This window comes from Penicillium waksmanii (assembly GCF_028829765.1).
Source record: "Penicillium waksmanii strain IBT 27052 chromosome Unknown utg000004l:1.0-5674109.0:1.0-5678898.0, whole genome shotgun sequence".
In the NCBI taxonomy this organism is placed as follows: domain Eukaryota; kingdom Fungi; phylum Ascomycota; class Eurotiomycetes; order Eurotiales; family Aspergillaceae; genus Penicillium; species Penicillium waksmanii.
The window spans coordinates 2,878,416-2,904,604 of NW_026643251.1; the positions used below are offsets into that span (position 1 = coordinate 2,878,416).

The following is a 26,189-nucleotide window of genomic DNA, read 5'->3' on the forward strand; positions in this document are numbered from 1 at the left end:
TTTTTGGTTTTGCCCTACACCATACACTTAGAGGGGGATATTTCTGTCATTTAGAAGCTTCGATCATTCACATAGAACACAAGATTTCTTATCTGTCCACAACTACCTTCTACCATTGCTTCCCACTCAATTTACCCTAGCTTCCAGGAATGCCTAAGTAATAGAATATACTAGTACACCTCCGCATCTCGATCAGCCATGGTCTGCAATTTGAAGAAAATGGGATTAGACGAGATCCGTTCCGCTGGGCTCGGGACCTGCCGATCCCACCTCGACACACAACTTGAACGGGTAGCGGCCCGTGCCAGACAAAAATATCAGAGTTCAGAGTCATATCGAGTCATATCTTCAAGCTCGACTGAATGTGACATAGGCCATACGCTACCCCTTTCAAACTGCCAAGGGTATTAATACACACAAATAGCGTCATCTCATAAGTCTCGCCCATCTCAGTGCTCCACGGCCCTTCCGCCCGCTTCTCTAAACTCCCACCACTGCGCCGCACGCCGTCAGCACAACCTTGGAACCAAACACACATCGCCATCATGCGAACGCCCTTATCAACAGATTTCGTGATCACAGAGCGCGGAGGCGTAATCGAAAACCGCCACGCCGTCCACGCCGCCATCGTCGACAGCACAGGTAACATTCTATACAGCGTCGGCGACCCAACACGAATAACCCTGGCGCGCTCAGCCGCAAAGCCCGCACAAGCAGTATCCATCCTTGAAACAGGGGCCTTGGAGAAATATGATCTCACCGAATCTGATCTGGCCCTAATGTGCGCCTCACACAGCAGCGAGGGGCACCACATCGCGCGGGCGAGAAATATCCTCGCCCAAATCTCCGCTTCGGAAGATGATCTCCAATGCGGCGGACACGTTCCAGTCTCAGACACTGTTCACAAGAAGTGGATTAAAGCGGATTTCACCCCGACTCCTGTCTGCAGTAATTGTTCTGGCAAGCATGCTGGTATGATCGCTGCGGCTAAGGCGTTGGATACTGATGTACAGAGTTATCATTTACCTGCACACCCGCTTCAGAAACGCATCATGCGGACCGTGGATGAGATTTGTGGTTTGAATCCTGGAGATTCGAAATGGGGCCTGGACGGGTGTAATCTTCCTGCGCCGGCATTTCCGCTGAATTATCTTGCGCGCATGTATGCTGCTTTTGCGGATGCCGTGACTCGGATCCCGGCTTTGGATGGTGATGGTGGTGATGGTGAAATTACGAGATTGAGATCTATGAGTCGGGTGTTTCATGCTATGGCGCGGTATCCTGAGAACGTGGCAGGTGACGATCGGTTTTGCACAATCCTCATGAGGGCGTTTGGAGGGGAGGTGATTGGTAAACTTGGTGCCGATGGGTGCTATGGTATTGGCGTGAAGGATTCATCGTGGACGAGAGAGATCGGAGCCACGGGGGGGTATTGGGATTGCGGTTAAGATTGAGGATGGCAGTATTCCGATTTTGTATTCTGCAGTTGCGGAAATTTTGGAGCAATTGCGTGTTGGTGAGCCGGATATGCGCAGGGCGTTGGATAAGTTTCATTCATTTGAGGTTAAGAATACGGTGGGCGTTGTGACGGGGAGGACGGCTCCTCAGTTCAAAGTTCGATCGGATTGATCACATGAAGAAGTGTGTCGGGTACTTGCATTAGCTTCTACATAGCGTCTTTTTCTAAATGACAATACTTGGAAGCCTTAAATGTTGGTGCATTGCAATTGGCTTCCCATCCCCGATCAATGTGACTCTTAAAAATGTTCCAAATGATGGTAAATTTCAAACGCTCAACGTTTCTATGATCTATTATGCTATTTTCATATATCTATTTCATTTCAAAAACCTTTGCCAGGAATAATTCGCCTACTGGCGAACCAGAACACCGCGATATCTCATCTTTCCATCACGGAGGGTCTGCATGGCCTCCTCGACACCCTCCTTGTTCAAGGGGAAGGTCATCTTGGTAGGGGTGATCTTCTTATCCGCAGCAAATTGAACCAAGGTTCGCAAGCTACGGCGGGAAGCGACAAGGGATCCCTGGATACGGATACCCTTGATGTTCATGAAGAGCAGAGGGACGGGAGAGGGCGCGAAGTCAACGGTAAGAGGGTAGATAGATCCGTGGACGTCCATCAGGGGAATGAGGCTGAAGTTAAAATGTTAGCAAAGCCCAAAATTTTCTAATAGCCATGAGCTTGTCAACTTACGATGGGTAATCCACATTGGCGCTACCGCAGAGGAGAAGGTGGTTGACAGGCTTGCAGTCCTTGAGCTCCTCGCCAGCACGGAAGACGTGGTACTCGGAGGCACCAAAGCTGAAAGCCTCCTCGCGCTTGGCCTCGGAGCTAGAGAAGACCACGACGTGGCAGCCCATGGCAGAGGCGAGCTTGATAGCCAGGTGACCCAGGCCACCGATTCCCATCACAGCAACGCGGTCGGTAGGACGAACACCGTATTCAGTCAAGCAGGTCCAAACAGTGGCGCCAGCGCACATCAGGGGAGCAGCATCGGCAGAGTCATATCCATCAGGAATGGGAACGACGCAGCCGGCGTCCCAGACGACACCCTGGCTGAAGGATCCGAGGTCGTGGTCGTGAGAACCGTACTCCTTCTTGTTCTCGCAGTACTGATCCCAGCCTGTGAAGATCTATCAGCCATGATTCCTTTGGTTTTGTGGGTTTTCTCTTGTTCACTTACCAGTCAGGCACTTCTCACAGGTACCACAGACATAGTGAGTATATCCGAATCCAACACGCTCGCCAACCTTGACATTCTTAACGTCACGTCCGAGCTGGCGAACAACACCAACACCCTCGTGACCCAGAACTTGTCCCGACTTCAGGTAGTGCTCATCGGTACCGCAGAGACCGGAGTGGGTAGTTTCGATATAGACCTCATTGGGCTGCAGTTCGCGAGTAGTCTTGTCCGCAACAATTTGGCCCTCCTGGGAACCGCGGAAAACTCCAAATGTGACGCTCATTTTGATTGTAGAAAAGGACGATTATGAAATTTGGGGTATATGAATAGAATTGATTGATTCAAGTTGTTGGAAAGAATTAAGATACAGCTCCAGTTCTCCATCCTTGCTTTTAAATATTTTCAAGATCTTCAGTGGCACCACGTTTCTAGACCTCGATTTCTCATCATATTTTTTAAGATGTGCCGCGTTTCCAGCGATCAGGATTCTTCGGTGGGCCTGAGTTGTCGCGCGCGGAAAAAAAAAATTGGAGGTGGAGCTCGCCCGTCATCAAAAAATGTTCGAGAGAATTCCACACTATCAGGATAAGCTTAACCTCTATAGGATCGAGTAGATTCCGTAAGGGTCCCCTGAGTCGGAGAATTCCAGATCGAGCAGTGTATGCGCCTATAATGATCCTGAGCCGTTGGAAACGGACCCGCCAAACCCAGATTTTCTGCAAGGACCAACGGTGCAATGCCTGCCCGAGCCGAGGTTTTTCGGCGACTTTTCTTCTTTTTGGCCACTGCGGATAGATCGGCCCGTTGTCAGCATCTTCGAAACACGGTTCTGGTCCCAGATCAGGACTTTATTTGGACTGTAGTTCATGTACCTAGAAGTTATAAATTTAAGATCACACTAACAGTCAGATCATAGTTCACAATGGCGCTTCTAGTGGCGCTTCTAGTGGGCTGCAGTTGCAGTCATCAATAAGCCACTTATTAAGATTAGTTGTTAGCTCCGAGCTATGTCCGATTGATTTGGAATCCCTCGCCGAGTGCACATTATATCCTAGAGTCACCGCTATTTCATTGTCATCCAATTTCGGAGCCTTCGTCTAATCTCCGAAGTCAAAAACTACTCGTATACTCGTACGAGTCTCAACATGAATTTCTGCCTGGGAGTTACTAGAAATAAAAACTGATGTGCTTCAAATCTGTTTTCAGGATCTTTTGCTAGACAGCGATGGCCCATTTTTACTCGTAAGGGTATACCCATCCTCGGTCCTGTGGTCATTATTATGATAAACCCTCGAGTAGCCCACTTTGAAAGTCTAATCCACAGCGGTCGCCAAAAACGTAGATCACCGTGATTATTAACCTTTGTGACTTGCTTATCGCCCGGCAATCGCTCCAGAACTAGTGGCACTTATGTCCAGGGTAATTCTGATGGCATGTAGCCGTAGCTACCTGCTCAAATTCTCTGCACCATCGGATAAAGTATTCTTTTTTGCTGTGTCCACTGACGTCACTGTCTTCTGAATGATTAGGCAGTGGAAGAAGCCCTGTACATTAGCCAAATTCTTCCACGGATTAACCCAGTCACCAGTCCAGGCCGTTGAGGATCTACCGCATCCTTTCACAGTACTGCCCCGTTTGAGATCCACTCCTAAGCACCCTAATTTGCTACGCTATTCCTATCCCCTTGAATATACATACAAGTACTACTAAAAGCGGAAAAATCCTGACAGGTGCGGGTTTCCTATCTGGGCTGCCACCGCAGGTATGCGCTCAGACACCGAGTCGCTTGTTTTTCCAGACCAGCGGCACCAAGCGAGGAGCTAGCTACCTTTCACTTCGATCCACATATGTCATTAGGAAGTTTCGCCGAGAGAAAGAGCGCATCAAAGTCATCTGGTCTAATATCGGCCGCGTCTAAAAGTGATTGCCGGCGACCTATCATATGTCTTGATCAAATCCAACAATACGTGGGTCTCCTTTCTTTGTTGAGATTCGCAGGAGCACCTGCGACGGACATTTAAAGGGCCGATCCTTGCATTTAACTGGTTCCATTCAACCTTGAAGTTGACTCGGCGGAGTGTCTCAACGATGCAGAGGGCCAGATGTTATTTTAGGCTGGTCCATCTCCCGGTGCCGAGAAATTTAAGACGCGCTGTGTGACTCGAACGAGAAAGCCGCCTGGTTCGCATTGGCGACGAGATCTTGAGACTTGAGACTCAGACACTCGTAACTTGTAGGGCGGGTGCACGTTCCAGGGATTTTGCCAGTGACGACGCCGAGCCAGCGTGGCTTTGGCCAAAGGACCGCCACCCGGAGGTATAATACCACCCGTGGGCTCGAGACTCTGGCGCCGGGGAGGATGGTTCTCCGGTCGGGTTGAGAGAAAACGGAAGCTCTTTAGCTTTACCCATGGTGCGCCTAGCCGGCTTCGGAAATCTCAATCGCATCACAAAGCGCCTTTCCCGGGATGCCACGGCCCTGGGGGCGCATTGGGGCGCATTGGGGCGCTGGGCGCTAATCGGTATACTCTCATCGGAGCTCTCTCAAAATAGTCGATTGACCTCAGATGACTCTTCTTCTACGGTACCCGGGTAAATTCCGAAAAAGAATGAGAATCCCGGAAGGGGAGTACGAGTGAGGCTAGCGAGCCTAGGGTGGAATCCAGCGAACAGATCTAGGTTAGCAGCTGTCGCTACTGCAGTCCACTGTCTAGACCAATCGCCAGAGTCCGACTCGCCCGCATGGCCATCGCAGAATCTCAAACGCCTAGAATCATCGTCGAGAGAATCAAGCAATCCATCTGGCATTAGCATGGAGGAACATGCGCCTCATCCGACGTACCTCATTGCCTGATTCAAGCTGCCTTGTGTCTTCCAAGAGTCTTTCTCTTGTTTTCAATTGGACCGAGACCTTGGTGATGGGCCGAATGATCCATTTCCCCGTGGGCAGAATGGATCATTTCCCCGGGTGCCATGGCTGAGCCAAGACCAGGCGCCCTTCGCGTGGCTTTTGCCCAGAAAACCCCCCCGGTTGCAACGTCTTGGCCTCACTCGATCGTGTGGCCCCCGCGCGACACCACCACCCTTTGGCGTATGTCATCGACCAACGCCATGAATTGATGGGATGAGGCCAATGTTGGCTCAACTTGATTGGTGTTGCGTCACATTTTCCATGTTCAGCTCTATCCATTTTTACGAGCAGTTCATTGTCACCTGGGCGGGTGTTTGGTTGGCTGGGCCCACTCTATATCTACACTTTCCATTGGTTATTTTTTTGACTTCAGTCCTAGGCAACGACAGCCCTGGAGAGCTGGAGAGCCGGAGAGCTTCCATCAACTCAAATTACTCTACGGAGTATGGATTGCGAGGGTCTCCAAATTCATTTCATTTTCCGATCATAGCCGAAAATGAAATCCATCAAAGCTAGTCATTGGCAAATTCCCTTCCAAGTAAGGCCGCCAAGTTGTGCCATGCCGCTTGCCAAGCAGTGGCATATCACCGCCAAGTGTTTCGTACTTTGACCAGCAGGTGAATGTCTGGGCATTTGGACCAGTTACAATCTGACGGCTGAGCCGCCCCCAAATCCTATTACCGTGGAATCGCCCATCCCCGCTGCGCACGATGGCCTCCAAGCGTCTTGGCTTCCCCCATGCCCTGTAGAACCCCGGTCACCTCGGGTTACTACATTTGTTAATCCGGGGGGCTTAAATGGAGCGGTGGATATAGTATATAACCTGTTGTCTCTGTCAGGCTCATTTTTCCCCTTCTCAATGCTTCCTTTGACTCTCGCCTGGCGTGCTGTGTTTCAACATGTTTAACTGGCCGAGGTTCTTCGGCTTCAGAGGCCGTTCTCTGAACTTGGCTATCAGTTCTCTTGGTAGTCTTGATTTCCTGTATGTCATTTCTGGAATATCTAGTTTCAATTCTATTTCTTTGCAACTAACAATTTCCGAACAAGGCTTTTCGGTTATGACCAGGGTGTGACTGGCGGTATCCTTGACCTGCCGTCCTTCATCAAGTACTTCCCAGATATCAACCCCGACGACCCGGCTATTGCGGGCAATTCAAGCCTCATCTCTACGCGCAGTACCAACAAAGGAATCGCCGTCGCAGCATACAATTTAGGATGTTTTTTCGGCGCTATCTTGACTATCTTTATCGGTAACCCCCTCGGTCGACGAAAGACTATCTTCTGCGGTTGTGTCACGATGGCTACTGGGGCGCTGTTGCAATCAACCTCATATGATCTCCCACAATTTATCATTGGTCGAATTGTCACCGGCGTTGGAAACGGCATGAATACAAGTACTGTTCCGACATGGCAGTCCGAGTCATCAAAGGCCCACGATCGTGGAAAGATGGTGATGATTGAGGGTGCCCTTATTACTGGTGGCATTACCCTCAGTTACTGGATCAACTACGGTAATTCGAATTCCTCAATGGCTCTAGTCTAGCAAGAATGCTGAAAGCTAGTAAATAGGCATGTCGTTCATTGGAGAAAAGGAAGTCGCTTGGCGGTTCCCACTTGCGTTCCAAATTCTCTTTGCCGTCATTATCTTTATCTCCATCATGAATCTTCCAGAGTCACCACGTTGGCTTGTTATGGAAGGTCGAGATGACGAGGCGCTGGAGATCCTCGAGGCTCTCAACGAAAAAGATCGCGACGACCCTTTTATCAGAAACGAACTCATTGCTATCAAAGAAACCGTCAAGGAAATGAATAAGGGCTCTTTTAGAAGTCTGTTCAAGATGAGCGAATACCGAGAGTTTCATCGTGTCGCACTCGCCTACGTCAACCAGATGTTCCAGCAGATCTCTGGAATCAATCTCATCACCTACTATGTCAGTACTACCGTGCCAGCTTCCCGGTCTGCGGGTAAGAAAAGGTCTTAATTAACATCTTTTAGGCTCCTGATCTCTATGCCCAAATTGGTCTGGGCGGTACTAGCCTTCCGAAGCTACTGGCCGCCTGCAACGGTACCGAATATTTCATGGCTTCCTTTATTCCCATTTACATTATTGAAAAGGCTGGACGTCGTCCTCTGATGCTTATCGGAGTAAGTCATTCCTCGTATTCCTATTTGATTCGTGGCCGGAGCTAATTTGGAGCCTCAGGCTGCTGGCATGTCGATTTCAATGGCTATTCTTGCAGGCTGCAACTACCGCTTGACACATCTCGACGATAAGCGGGCCGGAATTGGACAGGCGATTTTCCTCTTCGTCTTCAACACCTTCTTCGCTATCGGTTGGCTTGGAATGACCTGGCTGTATCCCGCTGAGATTGTGCCCCTGCGAATCCGTGCCCCGACCAATGCGTTGGCTACTAGGTATGAAAGCTCTTTTCATATTTCTTCGGCAATATCTCCCAATAACGTCTAATCATTTTCTTTTCAATAGTGCCAATTGGATCTTCAACTTCATGGTCGTCATGATTACCCCAGTTGCGTTCGACAGTATTGGATATAAGACCTATGTTATTTTCGCCGTTATGTAAGTTCCCAGCTTCAGGCCAGAGCTTCCTCAATCCAGAGCTTAAACTAACTATGATAGCAACGCATTCATGTTCCCTTGTGTCTACTTCTTCTTCCCTGAGACTCGCTATCGTTCCCTGGAAGAAATGGATGCCATCTTCAAGAAGTCCTCAAACATCTTCGACTGCGTTAGCATTTCCATTCATGAGCCATACCGCTACGACAAGCACGGAAACCTCAAACCGGAATATCTTGAGGAAGCTATCCGACGTCAAAGCGCTACGGTTCACGTTGCTGGTGAGAAGTTTGACAGTGATGAGAGCTAAATTAATTCTCGCATGAGCGAGTTGTGGCCATGGTAATTTCTGTTTCTGGCACTGGCAGCCGGAGATAGTATGATAGTATTATTTAGATTCTTGCCTTTCTGTTTGCCTCTCTGAATATAGACAGGCAAATTATTCAACTAGCTTCAAGGATACCCAACCAGCTATTTCTTTTTCAATATGGAATCCTCCTAATCATGCGACCTTTCTCATCTATCTGTAGATGATATGACAAGCTTTTGGCAGATCTTAGTCGATCCTAGGGGTTTCTTGAGTGAGGTCATGCAACCAAAATGCCTCCAGGGGATAGATTGCTAGCCAGGGATCTATCTGCAATCACTCAGGCACGCATAAGATCTGCTTTGCTGATCAGCCCAGCCCTGGAGAAAACTATTTTTTCAATACTACTCTTGACCTTTCCGCGGTGAGAAATATCTTGATTGTGTCAGATTGAGTGTAAACATTTCCGAGGACCACCTGGGCTCGACTCGGAGACTCTGCCAGAAACGTCAGGAGGTTGAGGGATATTAAGAATACCGGGAATGCCAATAGCTCCCAGGCTTGCCGTACATCAAGCAGTCAAACGCATTATCAGGTCGAACGTGAACCGGAGGGGTGAGAATCAAGCAAGCTAGCCCATAACAACGACAAATGCCGTAGATCAGATGCAACTCAGCCCGACAAACAGTAGCCGCCCTAAATCAATAGTTAAATCCCACGACACGTGGACTCCCCTGCATGATGTAGATAGATCCTGTGTGAGCAAGAATTTGGCGAAAAATCGCAAAATTCAACAGGACTCTAACGTACTTTTGACGTTCCGGAGCCGCGGGGGACCAACCCAAACGTGGCAGAGTGGAACGAACTAATATGTACTTTGGTCATGCAGCTCGGCCTACTCCGTATGTACTTATCTTCACAAAAGAGACATCGGGACCCACGGATAGACGGCGCGTGCGTCTTGTGCGGTCAGTTTGAAATTTTGTGCGCCACTATGCACTTTCAGACCGTCCGAAGTTTTGCAGTCCACCCGGATGGGACCGGAGTACGTGCACGATAACCTCGAAACAATTTGAATAGCATCGTTGTGAGTGTATTATCCGGCATGACAGGGATCTCTGTCGATTCGCCTGCGCTCTTCACTGGCACGCCATGACACGTTTCTTGTCGAATGGATCCAGCGGGCGCACCCGCAAATCAGAGAATCCACTTGTCCGTTTGCCCGCTTGCTCGTGCTCGGATTTCTGTCAAAACACGAAGGAAAGTCGAGGCCCAAAGAGGAAAGGGGCGCGGTCGGAAAAAGCTAGCCTTGCTTTTGTGCCGGTGCGAGCAAAGGACTCTGTGCGCGACAGGTTGCCTTCAAGCGTATCACAGCTCTCTTCCCTAGAGCTTGATGAAGGAGGGATCGGCTACTGGATCGTTTCCTGTTCCAGTGAAAAAGAATTCTACGTTAGTGGCGGGTCGAACCTGCATTGAAATCCCAGAAAGACGTGAGGGCCCACTTGTCTGCCCACTTCTCGGGGCCGTGGTTCTCCTTGCTTTTAAATGATGAATCCGCTCCCCGCATTCCATCGGCCATCTCGGATCTTCTCATCCTCTTTGTGTTTTGGTCGCGATAACTTGAGGAACCTCCCGATTTATTGGTCCTTTACGCTCATCACTTAGAGTCGTGTTCCCTGGCTTCCGCCATCCCCGCCCTCAAGATGTCGGAGACCGATGAGAAAATAGCGGTCGTAAGTGCAGTCCGAGCGAATTGACCGAGCACATTTAGCTTATTTCCACGGTCGCTCTAGGATCCCGACTTTTACCAGCTCGAAAATGAATATGAGCCTAGCGACTTCCAATCGTATGTTCTCTGATTACACTATCCTGGTTATCCCGTCTTGACCAGCTGATCTTATTAAACGATAGAGAAACCACATCTCTCGCTTCCTCCATCTATAAGGGAGTGATGGATCATGGCCGACGGTACGTGACTTAGCAGCGAGTCGAATCTACTATATACTCATGATTATGTCCAGATACCAAACCCTTCGGGAAGGCAAATACTGGTACTTGCAGCGTCTTAAAAGCAAAGTCACCAACACGACATTCTAATTTCGGCGCAGGGGTCCCTCCGATGAGAAGCAATTCGAGGCACTTGAGGCAGGGTCAGTCATTCAACCCTCTAGAGTCATGGTATATATGCTGACAGCTCCAGGCATTTGGTATCCTTGGTCATGGATTCGGAAACAAATAATCCCCTATTTCAAGCCCCAATCAAAAATCCGAAGGTATCTCTTTACAATGTTGCTGTCTTCCCTTTTTCCATGTTCTGAAACTCCTTGAATTTAGCGCATTCTTGATGTCGGTACTGGCAGAGGAAGCTGGGCAGTGTGAGTATCAGCCCTATCCTATACCACGGCAGTAGTACGCCCGGCTAACTCTACCAAAATCCAGCGATGTAGCGGACATGTTTCCAGAAAGTAAATATATCCTATCTCTTCTGGCTTTATGAGAACTTATGCTAACCCCCCACAGCCCAGGTTCGCGGCGTCGATCTTTACCCTCCGCCCATTGATTGGATGCCACCCAACTGCATTCTTGAAGTCGACGACGTTCTCCAAGAATGGACATGGCGTGAAAAGTTTGATCTGATTCACATGAGTCTCATGCTGGGCTCTTTCAATGCGCCTGAGTGGGATAATGTCTACAGACAGTGCTACGAGTAAGCTGCGATGGAATGTGAGGAAAAACAAATTAATAACCTCTTCTTGTGTAGAAACTTGGAGCCAGGAGGCTGGTTCGAGCAGTTTGAAGGAGGCTGTGAAGTACTTTCTGACGACCGTAGCTTGCCCAAGGACAGTATCTTGGCAAGCTGGGGATCGAACATCATCGGTGCAGCTGCGCTATCTGGCCGCCCTGTCGACACCCTCGATACTATGCGCAAGGAAATTGAGAAGGCGGGCTTCATTGATCTTCACGAAAAGGTATACAAATGGCCTATTGGCCCTTGGCCAAAGGACCCTGTGTTGAAGGAAGCTGGTCGTCTTAATTGGCATATGTGGAAGACTGGGATGGACGGATATGCCACATATTTGCTCACCAAATTCGGCCTCCCCGAGCCATGGAGTATCGAGGAAGTTCAGGTTTATGTCGCAAAAGCTCGTGCTGAGATTAACGACCCCAAACACCATATCTATCACTTTTCGTAAGTATCTTCCTGTGATGTTGCATTTTGGGGGTATCGTGTCATACTAATGCAGAACCAGTCGGCGAATTTGGGCCCGTAGGCCCACAGAGAAGGAGGCCGCAGAAATCGCTGCCAAGAAGGAAAATAGGGAGAAGGAGGAGGAAAAGAAAAAAGCAGGAGCCGACAAGAGTAGCACCAGCCAGGTGACAACACCTGGACTGACAAGAGACACCACTTACTCCGGGGGTGTTTAAATTCCTACGCAGTCGTTCAGGTTTAATTCTTCTGTCTCGAAATTGCACATATTATCTTCCATAAAGATGTATAAAATGGATCCGACCGACAAACAACAATTGCTTAAATCGAAATTCTTTTCCAAAATAACGATATCTTACAACAACAAAGCCCAAAAGCCACTTCCTCTTCGGTTAATACCTAGGTACTAATGAATGCTCAAAGGTACTAGTATTTTTGACATACAGCATTGTATTACCAAATTATGATCTATAAGGGTAACAAATGCAAACAAATCACGTGAGTAAGAAAACACCGAGAGGTGTTATATTTTCCTGACTCCGAGTCCCTAGAAGAATAGGCAACAGCCTGAGCCTATTGGCAGGATGCAGGTACTCTGTACTGTAACACAAATCCTTGATTCTTCCGCCTGCGGTATCAAATCTGGCCCGTGACGACGGTGGTGATCCTTGTGGGGGCCAGCGCCAAAAGACATTCACCGCACATCCGTGGCCTGATTTCAACAAGAATCTCTGCTTCAACCAAGTTACAAAAACACGCTGACAGCTCTGAGTGCCTTCCTGAGTTTATAATTACAGCCCAGAATGGCTTGTACCGTCGCTTTGAGCTTGCGGGAGCCCGTCCTAGAAATGGAAAATCCCTCTCATCCTTTCTTTGAGCCGTGGCGTGCTAGCCTCGTACTATTGCGCAGAATGGCCCTCGACCGAATGTGGAGGTCCAAGGACTTCATTTCCGACTGTGAGCAAGGCTATCTTGGTGTGGACAAAGACCACCCTGATCGTGCTATCTATATCTATCGTGAGTGTACTGGAATTTTAAACCTGAACTGGGTCTCTAGCTAATGAATAGATGTGTTAAGATAGCTTCGCAGAGGAAAACTTCAAAGTTCTCAAACGCAGCTGTGATTCCAAAAAGTCAACTCTGAGTCAAACTCTTTCACCTCTTTTGAATGAGCCCCTAACGGCTGCATGTATCACAAGACTTCCCTCCCGGCTTGAGCTTGGTTATTCAGGGAATTCTCGGCTAGACCCTCCTGCCCCTAAATGCATAGAATTCTTGCGGGTTCACTGGGCAGAGCCAGAGTCTGCCGCCGGACGTATTTTCATTGGCCCTCAGGTTTTACACCGAAATATGAGTATGGACGGGGAGTGCAATTCGAGGGAGCCTCCATGCCCAATCACGAATTACACGATCGATCTCCTTGACTCAGGAAATACCACCATCTACTGCATTTGGTGGAAAAGCTTCCAGGATCGTATTCCTGTATTTTCAGATACGAGGTCAATTTATCTATTAAAAGTCGGATGCGATCAAGAGGAGCGGGGGCGTATCCTCAAGAAATGGGGAAAGACAGATGACAATATTTCCTGGGAGGAAGAGCTACTCCCTTTTCTTCCTCAGCAACGGAGCGACGAGCATTCACAGTCAACTCGTCACAGCTAGACTGATGAACGGCGTTTACTTCGGATGGAGCTATGAAAAGGAACAACAGAGGCCAAAACCATGTGTTATTATGTAGCTTACATCTAAAATTTAAAAGAGGCTCGTACAGCTCGTACACTAGGCAAATTGTTCTAGTTGCAAAACAGAATAATATACTGCTAGAATGATAACGCCTATTTTCTTGCTAAACCACCCCACGTTTCAAACGGAATACCTCTACTTGGCATTCTTCTCACCAGGCATCTCGTCAAGCTTGCGGGCCTTGCCAGTGCTCCAGTCATATTTGCTAAGATACATTGCCATGGCAAAATAGGTGAATGAGTCTGGGTTTTCCAGCGCATTTGCTGAGTCAGTTATGCCCCTGGCCACGTTTTCCCATCCGTAGCCAAGTCCTCTCTGTCCGGCTGCTCCGTCCTCTGTATCTCAAATGTTAGCCTAGATTTTCCAGTAATGCAAGCCTTCAAGGGCTACATACGTCCTCCAAGAATTTGGTGAACCATTTCATGGAAAATGGTTGACGCAGGGGACTGATAGTAACCAAGATCTGGGAACTTTTCAAGATCGACATCCTTTTTGCCCTTGGGCCCATACGGTGTGATATCGGCCTTCAGGTTCACTCCATCTGTAAATTGTAGGTCCCAAAGTCTGGGACAGGTGTAGATCACCTTGGTGAAAAACACTGTTTCGGCTTCAACTTGAGTAGAGGTGCCTACCTTGACACAGGGTCCTTCCTCTGACCATCTACTCGAAGACCAGTACGCATTTGGTGCATTGTCTTCCTTTTTTGTCCGGTCATACCAGGCCCGACCGAGATTCTTCTCGTTGAGGACTATAGAACAGATTAGTCTAGACATCAAGTATGGGCGATAACTGAGTCATCTACCTACACGGTATGTCTTTTATGGCTGTGCCTTTCTTGAAACCACCAAACGCTGTTTTCAATTCTGTGACCGACTCTGCCCACGAATCATCACAGGCGAACGCCCACTCCTTTGGTTTCTTATTGATGTAGGCAACCAACTTTTCGTACCGCTCTATCATATAATCATTGAATCAGCATCATGGAATAATAGATCTTGGTATACGATGATAGGGGGGCACACCTCTGACATTTTTCAACCTATCGGCACTGTCGAAGTTTTCGTTATGGGCCAACGTATCTAGAGAGACCCTTGCGCCCCAGACTTGATTCGCCATATAGGTAATGCGTTTTCTGTTTTGCCGGTATTTCTCCTTCTTCATCTGCCTTTCATTGACATTTTCTTCTGCCGATTTAAGTGCCTCAATGGCAGCTTGAGACATCCTTAAAATCTGGTTCATGGCTTCCTCGGGGTTGGGTTTGCTTGAGTCTTCCTTTGCGGCTTTGATCCGAGTGTCGCAGCTACCACCCACGCCCATATCATCTGTCAAAACCTTGTAAACTTTGCTTGTTTTGATATCTTTGTCGAAAATCCCTTGGGTATGCACTGCTGGTGTCAGATAGCCGAGTATCAAAACAGTTGCGCACAGCAAGACCTGCCACCGGGACGACGAAAACAGCATCTTGGATTAAGGAGTGGTCGCCCAAACAAAGTGGAAAGCTTCAAGTTGAATTAAAAATTCTCCTTGATTATCGGATGGATCCACGTAACTTTATTAATGAGGAGAAGTTGAAAAAAAAAATTTATTAGAGGAACTTCTGGGTAAAAATCCGGCCCCAGGTCAAGAAGGCTCGTACTGATGCGAAGCTACCGCCCCCATGCGCCATTAATTTCCAGATAGATCTGGGCCTACGTATGACGTAGATTGCTTTAAAAGTAAGCAGCATCTATAATGATAAACAACTGCGAAGATGGAGGGCCGACCGCTCGATCTCGGGCTTGGCTGGGGCCGGAGTGTGAGGTATGGTCAGATGAACCCCTGCGATGCAGCCAGGATCCTGAAACAACTGGGAGGGCGGAAACTGAAATAGATCCCGAAAAGAGAAAACTGTAATTGGCTGATACTCATCTACACGGGGCCCTGACTTTGAATGTACATACAATATACTTGATATCTAGATTGCTGCCTGTGGCCCCAATATGATAGAAAGCCTTGTCAAATGAGTTAGCCAACAGTCCCTGAAAGGAGGCCCAAATTCCAGAGTACAAAGCCCGTGCGTTATGAGTCCCATGGGCAGGATTTGCTGATTGTGACAAATTGCACCTGCATGAAAAAATTCAAATGGTCAATTCCAGAAAAGTGAAGCCACGGTGTGTACTGCCAACTACTAACTAACTACTAACAGTTAAACTAATTAAGTACGACAGCTGCAGATAACCAATTTTCACGAGGTATATCTATTGAATAATTAATTCGTGTCGGCTTGTAACTGAATGGTCGACCAATTTTAGGACCTCGGACATCTGGAAGAGGTAGATAGTGTACTCCAGGCGCAATAAAATCTGCCTTCGTAGCGCCCCGGGATTCCTGCAACCCCCGTCCTTCCTGCAGGAATCCCGGGGGCGGAGGGGGGCGGGTGGGGCCACTTCTATGGAGTATAGAGCATGGAGTATGGATTGTATACTATTCTTCGAACTTTTGCAGAGAGGTATGTCACCATGACTAAAAGTTTTATCGCAACTCCTTTAGGCCATCTTCTAGACTTTCATGGTTTCATTTGCAAATTATGGCCCCCTAGAATGACGACGCCTCATGGGGCCAGGATTGATTATGCGCAAGAGTCGCGACGCAAACAGCGCGTCGACCAGCAAGTTACCCCTGGTGATTAGTACGATATATCAGGCTCGCAGTCTCACTATCGAACGTCCGTTTATAAAAAAAAAATATTCACTTTATTCTCTATTGCGCTACGACATTGTAGAAGACCACCATGTTAGGTCTTTCGCAATATCTGACCGTGCTTCTGGCGGCAGCCATCGGGCCTGCCTTTGCGTTTCCTCTTGGTCCTGGTACTTCTGATTCCACCGCAAATCAAGTCATCCGACCACGAGATGAGACGTGCAAAGTCTCCTTTGATGGTCTTCCCATTATGCAAGGGTTCAATGCAACTTATGCTCCAAAACAATGGCAGCGAATTTTGATTGAATCATTCGATCGCAAAGCCACGCCTACCTTGGTGACAACATTGTTTATGTCTGGTCACTCAACTGCCTATACCATCCCTCCGTTTCTATCTCCCGTTACTCCTCTAAGTCAAACCGGTGAAAAGGGCATTTCAGCGTGTTATGCGACTTTGGCAGGGCCACGGAGTAGCGGCAAACACTCTCCAAAGTGTATCAAGAGCGCGCTCTCTACCTTGGCTACTTACGACCCAATAAAACTTGAGTCAGAAACCATCACACCAAATCCTACCTCATTCAATGTTGGAGGACAACCGCTTACCCCGGGTGCACAAGTCATCGGTGCTGGCCCACATACCCTATCGCTAGACACAAGTGGAGGCCTGTCCATAGACGGCACTCCAACTCAATATATCCACTTATTGCCTCCCTTTTGCGGTAGTACGAGCAGCAGCGGCACTTTGGATAGTGGCAATGGCGGTCCGGGTACTTCCACAGTTTGGGGCTCTACTCAAGCAACGGATACTAGTGTTAGCAATACACCCCTAACCACACCGAAAGGCACTGGCCAGGGAGAAAACACCGCCACTAAGAGCAATAAACCTCCAACATCACCCGGTAGCGCAGGTCGGGGAGGAAGCACTATTGCCAGCACACCTCCAATTTCGCCCGGGGGGTCTGCCCAGGAATCAAAAACCGAAATCAGGAGCAATACATCCCCGACCGCGCCAGGAAGCACTGGCCAGGGCTCAAAGACTGGGACCAAGAGCAATACATCCCCAACTGCGCCTGGAACCAATGGCCAGGGGTCGAAGGCCGGCACCAGGAGCAATACATCGCCAACCACACCTGGAACCACTGGAACCAAAAGCAATACATCCCCAACTGCGCCTGGAACCACTGGCCAGGGGTCAAAGAGCGGAACCAAGAGCAATACATCCCCAACCACACCTGGAACCAATGGCCAGGGGTCGAAGACCGGCACCAGGAGCAATACATCGCCAACCACACCTGGAACCAATGGCCAGGGGTCGAAGACCGGCACCAGGAGTGGCCTACACCCAAGCTCGACTGAGAGCCGTGTTTTGACATTGGACAGCATCACTTTTACTGTTCACGGTACCAGTGCTCAAATTGGCACCGCTCACCTGACTAGGGGCGGCGAGGTTACTGTGGGAACAGAGACTATCTCCTTCAAAACCGACGGTGGTGCTATCGTTGCCGACGAAACCACTCTTTCTCTATCCCCCGAAACAACCGATTCTCCCATCGACACGAGTACCAATCCTACCGGCTCGAATACTCCCTCCTCCAGGGCAACCCCCAAGCCAGCAACTGCAAGTAAATCTGCAGAGCAGGTTATTACTTTAAAGGACCAGACTGTTACTGCAGATCCCACCGGCTTTTTGGTTGGCACGACTAGCCTAACACCTGGTGGTGAACTCACAGTTGGCGAAGATACCATGGCGCTAGAGACAGGTGGCACGCTGCTTGTGGATGGAAGTACAGTTCCCCTCACAAAAGGAACAAAAGATAATACACAGACGGCAAAACAGACATCAACATCTACAGAAGGCTGGGTTACCTTGTCAGATTCGTCTACGACTGGTTTGTACGGGACCATGAGTCTGACAGACCTTGCGACATTGGCGAGTCCAACATCAATCTCGACTACCTATATTATCTCTGGAACAAAGACCACCTCTGGGTTTATTTTTGTACACGCTGGTGGAATCGTCTATCAGCATTGGCCCCCAGCTACAATTAGCCCTGGTTCTGGAGGTGGAGGGATTGCGATATCCGACCCAATTAAAGTGCCAGAGCCCAAAGGCCCCAAATGTCCCAGTATACTCAAGTTCCTTTGTGGTGATAGCCATACTAGCTCAGACAATTCTGGCAGTGATGTTGATCCTGATGATACGCCTAATGACAACCCGGAAGATGACCCCAAGAAGAGCACCGAGCCTACCACACAGGGTACTCAAACTACTGCTAAATCAACGACCACCTCGGAATCTTCGTCAACATCTTGCGCCACATCTCAAACAATTACAGATTGTGCTGTCACCTGCAGCACAGTAACAGCCACAGGACAATCTGGTGCTTCAACTACTTGCCAAACTTCATGCTCACAAGCCGCGGCTTGCTCTGCAACAGGAACTACATCCACTACTGTTGTCTCATCAACATCTGACGGTTCAATTGCAACTCTTGGCCCCGAATACATAATCTATCTGGACGATATAGATAATATTCCGGACGATAGTGTGGCTAAATCTATTGCGGATGAACAAAGAAAATTGTATGCTTCAGCTGCCTCTTCCGCGACAACCGGAAAGACCACTGAGGGGACAACAATGGGGTCTGCCACGACAACCGGAAAGACCACCGGAACAAGAACTACCGGGTCTACCTCAGAATCCACAAAAACAACAGCTTCTTCCACTGCCACTGAAAAGAGTGAGACTGAAACGACATCCTCAACGTCTGAGGCCACAACGACTTCTGCAACTACTACCACCGAAGAAAAGGAGACAAAGACGACCACCTCAGATACGTCGGCGGCAACTACAGGAGCCCCTGATTTAGAAATATATATCGGCATGATCGACCACACTGATATTTCAAATGCACTTTCTACTACTTGGAATGTCTACGTACGCGATAATAGGGATGGCGATGATGTTGGAAAATCTTTCAAGTGGTGCCACTCTAATGGGGAAATTGACGCCGACGATGATGTGAGCCGAAACTCATGGCCACCAACTATCAAGTTCGAAGAACTCAATGAAGGAAACAACGATAAGGCCAAGAAATATCCATGTGCCTATACAGAGGGCGATGATGGACCTGGAACGTTTATTTGTTTGGGCTGGGAGCACGAAGTCCAGTGCACGGATGACTTTGACGACGCAGGAGAGGGAATGACTGGGTCTGACAATGGTTGTAGTGGTGTGGATACTGCCTTTCCAAGGGCCTTGTGTAAGGTCTATACTGCGGCAGTGAAATAGGGCCCAGAATGGTTCTTTTTACCTTTTCTTTCTAGTTCGGACGTATATTCTATCGAGTTTCACCTTCTTGATTATACCGAGACATGACTTTTCTACTACCTACTACTTTCAAACCCATTTATTCAAAGTATCTCGGTAATTTCTAAACACAAGCGCTCTTCTAGTTCATCTTTGTATCAAGCGTGAATCTTCTTATCATCTGAGTCCACGCAAGGACTCCGGCTCTTCCTGGAACACTAGTAAAATCCCAGTGTACTAACGACACATTGCTCTTCTAGCCAACTTGAAAACATGTAAGCTATCTAGGGCCATTCTCGTTCCCGAAATGACACAAGTTGAATTCTCCCTCGTTTTAAAAATTGTCACCAAACAGATTCATCTTAGATATGACGGCCCATCTCTTCAGAGGTAATCGTTTGAGATGCAAAGTACTGGGGCTCCAGGGCGATTGGACTATATTCCGCAACAATAAAATTATATTGGAAAAGTTGTTTCTCACTAAGCCATAACTAATTGGCCTCGGCTTGTGAAGTTCGGTTGGGAACAGCTCGGAAATCATCATTGTCTAGAACCTTGGATGCAGGCCTTCTATGCTCACTCAGCGAGTTTTGATTATTGATTGAAGTCCTACTCGGGCTCCCAACTATACTTGCGTAATTGTCAGCATGAGGGAAGTTACAGAGAAACAGCAAGATGTGTCCACTCTGTATTACTCCTAGCAAATCCCAGGCACGCCATATTTGTTTTCTCCCTGAATTAGTATTGTGACGAAAAAAGTCATTGTTTCTTACGACAAATATCATTTTGCGGTGCTTATAGTATTCTTCAGTTTGAGAGTAATTTGATTGCACTGCGAAAAATTCGGAACAACTTTCGAAGGTCAGAGAAACTGGGGCGGCAGGGCGGATCGCTGGGCTTCAAATAGTAGTGCGCGGCTGTATATGAAGCGAGGTGACAAACCAAACGAAGTTGTGAAAGCTATATTCAAGTCATAGCTTTTGGGTTGGTCTCCATGAATGTAATATCCTGGCCTCATAAATACTAAGCTTGGGGGGGATGGACTATTTCGCAGCCCAAAGCCACTTAAGAAATTAGTTCATCGGAATGAATAGAGACCCAAAAAGATTCATACATGACAGATAGCAGCTCCAAAATAAAACAACCAACCTTCCTCACAATGTTAAATCGTCGAAAAATAGCGAAAAATAATATATTGAAGACAGCCAAACCCAAAACAAAACAAGATTCGTGACAAAAGCAAGAATTCGTAATTCACAAACAAAAACAAAGCGGAATAACATTAAGAACCGAACACACATTAAGTCGTAGTTTCGTAAACCAATTGTATCCATGCTGCTCAAAGGGATGTGACGCCCCGTAAGGGGAACGTGTTCTTAAAAACAGCTCATCAAGATGAGAGGGGATGCAAGACTTGAGAAGCTTGCTCATAGCAGTGCGTGATTGTCGTTCTTCCAGACGCATAAATCGTCTACCCAAAAGCGAGGCCCGGCAGGGTCATGATATCCTCAATCCACTATCAAAGGAGAAAGCGAATCACACTACCGATAATACCCAGAGCAAAATTCCATCAGCGGCGGGCGCAAAAAAAGATAGCAGCCATTCCAACAAGGTAATTTCCATGAGCCTCATCAACGGCGAGGCTCTCCGCGGGTTCCATGTAGGTGATCAAGGGGGTAACAGCAAAAGGGTTGGTCCAGGGGGTAATAATATCCACGGTTAAACAAAAAAAAAGGATTATCCATCGGCCTCAAAACCTGGGTCAAAGTGGCCATTCCTCCTGTGGATTCAAGGGTTTGCAAATCTCACGCGGCGCCGGCGGTCATGAATCAGTTTCTCCGTGTCAACATAAAGAACATCGAAAAACTGCATGGCATCGGAATCTTTGAGAATCTTGGCCACCTGTGTACCGGCAGAGATGAGCTGCAGCACGTTACGGTCATCCTTGACAGGTCGAGAGCTGTGCTTGGCAGCATGACGCATCTCTAAAGAGTTCTCGAGAACAGTGATCAACTGCTTGATTTGACCGTTGTGGAGGGCATGGCGCGGGATGCGTCGTCGAGTAGCCAGTCTCCGTAAGAGATGCACCCACTCATTCCATTCACGGTCCGAGGGGACCTGGACTCGCCTCTTATCCTGTTCCAGTGGAATGGGGAATTGGTATCGTGCAAAGAAGTCAAAGGCACACTGAGAAAGACGATCATTAACTTTGTGCAGGATTCTGTCCTGATCTGCGGCGTCAAGATTAGTGGGAAGCTGGGGCAGCTCCTCCTCCCGGGAAGGGAGGCTCCGTGTAGCAGGAACGTCCAGAATTTGGTGCGGGCCATCAAATTCATCTCGGTTGGAGGTCCTTCTCTGGGAATGGTACTGCGGGCTTCCTCGAGTTACATCGGCAGCTCGACGGCTGTTCCTTTCCACTATGTATTCTGGGCTCTCCGGTGGGTTGATTGGCCTGACATCATGGCGAAGAGCCTCACGGGGCATATGCGATGGGTGGTTCCATTCCGGGTACACCGGTACTGGTGCAAGAGCATGTCCGGTAGGAGGGTAAGATAAACGTCCCATGGGCTGGTTCACAAGATGGCCGTGGCTGTCCAGGGGGGTTCCAGGGTATGGGGTCCGAGGGTCGAATTCTATGGGTCCAAGGAGGAGTTGACGGTTGTGATCAAGGCCGTACGCTCGAGGTGCCGAGGGTGCCCTTTTATATCGCTTAGCAAGAGTAACTGGGGATCGCATTCCTCCTTCAGAGACCAGGAGGGAAAGACAAATTTTTATGGTATGGAAGTACCTTTGCCGATGAATGACGGGGGGGGATTTCCCGGTGCCGCGTACATGGATTGCTGAGCCATAGTGCTGCTGGGATGTATGAGCGAGTTGTTGCACCAAAAATAGATAGGCGCGCATAGAGGAAGAGTAAGTGAAAACGGGGCAATAGTTGCTTGGTGCTGACCTGTGACGAGACAGAATATCCAATTTACTGCCAACTGAACCGACCCGAGTACCAAAATGTGCTGGAGTTACGGGAAATGGTTGGAAGCCTGCTGGTACGGCCGTCAAAAGGGGGGGCAGGCACCATGAGGATTGACTGAGTAGACGTTGGGTAGCCGTGGCAATGAATAATAATAGATCAAGGAAGTGTGGGAACCAGACGGGGAAATATAGGCAGAAGAAGAAAGTAAGTAGTAGGGTGCAGGTGGACGAATCTGCAGACGTAAAAGAAGCGCAGGGTGGTCGAGTCCGGAATAATATATGGACAGGAGAGCCCGGGCAATCATTTCTGGTAGGTGTGCCTGACGCCTGCTTCTGGACTGGTATGGCAAATCCGGTTCCGTAAGTGGATGGAGAGCCGCGCTGGAAGCTTTCAGACCCAGAGTGGAGATGCCAATCTCAGCAAATAGTACTTCCGTAGCCTAGGCGTTGGTCTTTGGCAGACACCAATTGCATAATGTTGACAGGGGCCATCCCCGACTCCTCCCTGTGCCACAAAATGCATACATTCAACAGGGCAGATCTGGATCGATCGAGGTTGGAGTCCGGTCCGCAAGACGCATTGATTCGACGTGACTAGGATGTCCTATGGCGGCTCTGGAACGTTGAGGGGGGCTGTATCCACCATTAATTACCCACCTGTGATCGAAGGGAGTGGAATCACTCTTCACGGCGCTGATCTTCATGATTTGGGGGGTGCAGATACAAACTGCAGGCCGCGCCACTTTGACCTAGGTGCTATAATGTCACTAGAAAGATGGGCTTGGGCAGCAGTTGGGTATGAGAGCGTAGATTAGGGGTCGGGCGTCGATTCTCGTTGGCTCATTATGGCTTGACTGCGACGTGCGGGATCTGCAACGAAGAAGATATGGAGTGAGCCTGAAGGTGGAGGCGAAGCATATGCAAGAATCCCGTGACGTCGAGGGAACTCAGATGCACACCTTCAGACGGGCATAACATCCACCTCGGCAGGTAAGTGATATTGTACATACTACCTAACCTCAACTTTGACTGGGTTCTCTTCCGCCGGGTCGCGATGATCGGGCAGGCAATAGTGTTGTCGCCCAATCAACGCATGGACCATGTAGATATTCCGGCCGCGATCGACCTTCTCCATATTACTTTCGGTGGAGAGCCGCCTGGGGTATGTCTGGATCGGGATCAGCTTGCAGCCCAATGGACGGCCCAATGTCTTACATTCTGCGCAAGCCCGGTTTCTAGATGTCGAGCAATGGGGCGGGTGGCGGCAAGACAGGACCAAAAAGGGCTAAGGAGCGCCTCTGAAGTCAATGGAGGCTGGGTACCTATAGGGATCGGTTTTAATGGCAGGGTATTATTCCTCAAACATTGCTGAGAGCGAGAAAGTTTATCTGGAAGTTCGTCATGCACTTGATCAACCAACGCCCCAGTAGCCCCCGGTCTGTTGGAATTGTTAACGGCGAGCGGGAAGTACAACTCCGATGCGCCGGGCATATTCCTGAATACCTATTGTCAGCTGTCCATCTCGGATACTTTGGTAGCCGCAAGATAGCGGGCCATTCGTTTTTGGGGTCTTTTCTCTGTCTTGCTTACCTCACAGCTCAAACGAATCGCGTCTTCCATCCCAATCCGAGCCTCGTATCCCAAAATCGCCTTGGCCTTTTCACCACTGGCGTATCTAACGGCGCACGCATCTCGAACGCTTCCCCGACTTAAGGTGGTGGAGGTGCCTGACACCCAGGTTACCATCTCACACAGAAACCCTGCGACGTAGGCCAATGTTTCCGGGATTCGAATTTCGAAGGGCGGGTTATGTCCGAAATGACTCCAGATAGCAAGGCAGAAATCACGAAAAGTGATCGGTTCATTATTCTGAATGAAGAATGCCTCGCCAGCAGCCGTGCGCGAAGTCATCAGGTTCTCCATGGCTAGGATATGGGCGTCGGCGACATTGCTCACATGAGTAACATCCCACAAGTTCTGCCCATCTCCGATAATAAAGGGCGTTTCATACTTGGCAATGCAAGCGTGAATGGCAGGGACCAGCTGATGGTCTCCTTCCCCGCACAGGACTGAGGGGCGGAGGGAGCAGGTAGCCATTTGGCTGCTATCTGCCTCGAGAGCCAGGGCCTCCGCTGCAGCCTGTTCGTTTTTGTTAACAAATGTTCGATTTCTTTGGTTTGAACCGAGGCCTTAATAGGATTGTTATACTACCTTAGATTCACCATAGATGAGGGATGTATGAGACACTGGCCACTCTTCATCGATATTGCAATAGGGCGTGGTCAAATCGTCTGTCACCACACAACAAGAGCTGGTGTAAATGAAAGCCTCAACATCGTTTTCCAAAGCTGCGCTTAGCATGTTCCGGGTGCCCTCGACATTGGTTTTCCACACCTCACGCTCCAGCCTCCGGCTGAAACGGTCTACCACAGATGGTACAATGCCCGCAGCATGGACAATGATATTGGGCTTAACAATTTGAAGAACCTTGTTCACTTCTTCGGCTGACGCAACATCAACTTGCATGCATTGGATCGTTTTCGGGAGAGCATGTTCTGCCCGGGGCGGACTCCGATCAATGACGGTGATGGCGCAGCCAGGATGCCTTGCAGCAAGGGCACGTACCGTGGCGGAGCCGACAAAACCGGTGCCCCCAGAGATAAGGACTTTCTTCGAATTCAAGATATCTGCAGCCATTGCGAGATGAGTTGCAAGAGTGCACAACTCTGGGGGGGCGGATTTCTGCTTGAGGTTAAGGAAGCTGGCACCTGGCGGCTAACAAGAGATCGACTAGGCCCGTGACTCGCTGAGAACTATGCGCCGTCACATTCCGCATCACAACTACAGGCTGCTGAAAAGCCGTGACAATAGTAGAGTACATAGCACAACCGGGAACCGAATTGAACCGGCCTAAAACTGAGAAGAACGAATCTGAACCTGTTTCAAGTCATAGTCTATACATGGCGTCGCCTCAAAGCTCCGCGACCACCCCACATCATGCGGGGACTGCGATAAACGCAAACATCTAATATACAGATCCTCGATCGAGGCAATTATTCCAGTCGCATCAAAATGAATCGGGCTTCAAGAGAGGGCCCCGCTGCGACAAACCAATAAACTCCAGGGTAAATGCAAAGAAAAGAAACATCGGGATGGGTGTATCCACTTCTCCCGCCCACGAGAACGGGCGTAATTGTACCGTTGCAAGGCGCAGGATATGACACGCTTAGAGCACGCGGCACAGAACCAGACCACCGAGCTTCTTCTCCACACACTCGCGGGCCTCCAGAATACCACGGTCTGTCGAGAGGAAGAGACTCTCGCCTGGCGAACGCAGACCACCCACATAACCGGAATCCTCGCCACGCACGACTCGTCGCAGGCCTTCGACGTCGATCGTAACTCGTCGTGTGGGCTTGCTGACCATCTTCACCTTTCCAAGGACTGACTCGTTGCGCCAGTACTTAAGACCCAGCCAGAGGCGTCGCGACGCAACGTTATCCAGAGTGACGGGCTCAATGCCTTCCACCTCATCGTTGGCGGCAGGGTATCCCAGGATCGGGTGGGCGGGGGGGAGGAGTAGGACCTCCGCGGACGACAGAGGAAATGTAGCCGGAGTTCTGAAGGGCGTTGCACAGCTTCAGGTGGAGGTTGCTGTTGGGGATGGAGGTAAGACTGAGACGGGCCTTGGTGGCATTGTTCAAGTGCGAACACACGTGGGAGAGGTTGACGAGAGACATTTTGATCGATTGTAGGCGCAATTGGCCCTTTTAGAACGGGTGG

At 49.1% G+C, this 26,189-nt stretch overlaps 10 protein-coding genes across 10 annotated transcripts; 5 read left to right on the forward strand and 5 right to left on the reverse strand.

Annotated features, from left to right (window-relative positions):
• Positions 1-545: 545 nt before the first annotated feature.
• Positions 546-1,448, forward strand: N7481_003882 (asparaginase; the record flags this gene model as incomplete). Its single annotated transcript, XM_057263101.1, has 1 exon — positions 546-1,448. One exon carries the CDS (start codon positions 546-548, stop codon positions 1,446-1,448), a length of 903 nt encoding a protein of 300 aa, XP_057124762.1.
• Positions 1,449-1,869: 421 nt separating this feature from the next.
• Positions 1,870-2,986, reverse strand: N7481_003883 (NAD(P)-dependent alcohol dehydrogenase; the record flags this gene model as incomplete). Its single annotated transcript, XM_057263102.1, has 3 exons — positions 1,870-2,152; positions 2,214-2,643; positions 2,704-2,986. The coding sequence occupies 3 exons, from the start codon at positions 2,984-2,986 to the stop codon at positions 1,870-1,872; spliced, it is 996 nt and encodes a 331-aa protein (XP_057124763.1).
• A 3,526-nt stretch (positions 2,987-6,512) lies between these two features.
• On the forward strand, positions 6,513-8,499 carry N7481_003884 (uncharacterized protein; the record flags this gene model as incomplete). Its single annotated transcript, XM_057263103.1, has 7 exons — positions 6,513-6,595; positions 6,661-7,124; positions 7,183-7,544; positions 7,610-7,759; positions 7,818-8,029; positions 8,100-8,192; positions 8,253-8,499. 7 exons carry the CDS (start codon positions 6,513-6,515, stop codon positions 8,497-8,499), a joined length of 1,611 nt encoding a protein of 536 aa, XP_057124764.1.
• Positions 8,500-10,199: 1,700 nt separating this feature from the next.
• N7481_003885 (class I SAM-dependent methyltransferase) lies at positions 10,200-11,922 on the forward strand (the record flags this gene model as incomplete). The annotated part of the gene is made up of 11 exons (XM_057263104.1): positions 10,200-10,229; positions 10,290-10,342; positions 10,408-10,464; positions 10,518-10,547; positions 10,605-10,646; positions 10,697-10,769; positions 10,831-10,871; positions 10,936-10,961; positions 11,017-11,203; positions 11,258-11,686; positions 11,748-11,922. 11 exons carry the CDS (start codon positions 10,200-10,202, stop codon positions 11,920-11,922), a joined length of 1,143 nt encoding a protein of 380 aa, XP_057124765.1.
• A 585-nt stretch (positions 11,923-12,507) lies between these two features.
• N7481_003886 (uncharacterized protein) lies at positions 12,508-12,765 on the forward strand (the record flags this gene model as incomplete). Its single annotated transcript, XM_057263105.1, has 1 exon — positions 12,508-12,765. One exon carries the CDS (start codon positions 12,508-12,510, stop codon positions 12,763-12,765), a length of 258 nt encoding a protein of 85 aa, XP_057124766.1.
• Positions 12,766-13,582: 817 nt separating this feature from the next.
• Positions 13,583-14,908, reverse strand: N7481_003887 (Protein kinase; the record flags this gene model as incomplete). The annotated part of the gene is made up of 4 exons (XM_057263106.1): positions 13,583-13,782; positions 13,842-14,195; positions 14,254-14,398; positions 14,477-14,908. The coding sequence occupies 4 exons, from the start codon at positions 14,906-14,908 to the stop codon at positions 13,583-13,585; spliced, it is 1,131 nt and encodes a 376-aa protein (XP_057124767.1).
• A 1,309-nt stretch (positions 14,909-16,217) lies between these two features.
• On the forward strand, positions 16,218-19,418 carry N7481_003888 (uncharacterized protein; the record flags this gene model as incomplete). The annotated part of the gene is made up of 1 exon (XM_057263107.1): positions 16,218-19,418. One exon carries the CDS (start codon positions 16,218-16,220, stop codon positions 19,416-19,418), a length of 3,201 nt encoding a protein of 1,066 aa, XP_057124768.1.
• Positions 19,419-21,224: 1,806 nt separating this feature from the next.
• N7481_003889 (uncharacterized protein) lies at positions 21,225-22,172 on the reverse strand (the record flags this gene model as incomplete). The annotated part of the gene is made up of 1 exon (XM_057263108.1): positions 21,225-22,172. The coding sequence occupies one exon, from the start codon at positions 22,170-22,172 to the stop codon at positions 21,225-21,227; it is 948 nt and encodes a 315-aa protein (XP_057124769.1).
• A 1,743-nt stretch (positions 22,173-23,915) lies between these two features.
• N7481_003890 (C-3 sterol dehydrogenase) lies at positions 23,916-25,103 on the reverse strand (the record flags this gene model as incomplete). The annotated part of the gene is made up of 2 exons (XM_057263109.1): positions 23,916-24,545; positions 24,615-25,103. 2 exons carry the CDS (start codon positions 25,101-25,103, stop codon positions 23,916-23,918), a joined length of 1,119 nt encoding a protein of 372 aa, XP_057124770.1.
• A 529-nt stretch (positions 25,104-25,632) lies between these two features.
• N7481_003891 (mitochondrial 37S ribosomal protein uS8m) lies at positions 25,633-26,146 on the reverse strand (the record flags this gene model as incomplete). Its single annotated transcript, XM_057263110.1, is given in 2 exon segments — positions 25,633-25,992; positions 26,003-26,146. The coding sequence occupies 2 exon segments, from the start codon at positions 26,144-26,146 to the stop codon at positions 25,633-25,635; spliced, it is 504 nt and encodes a 167-aa protein (XP_057124771.1).
• Between the last annotated feature and the right edge of the window lie 43 nt (positions 26,147-26,189).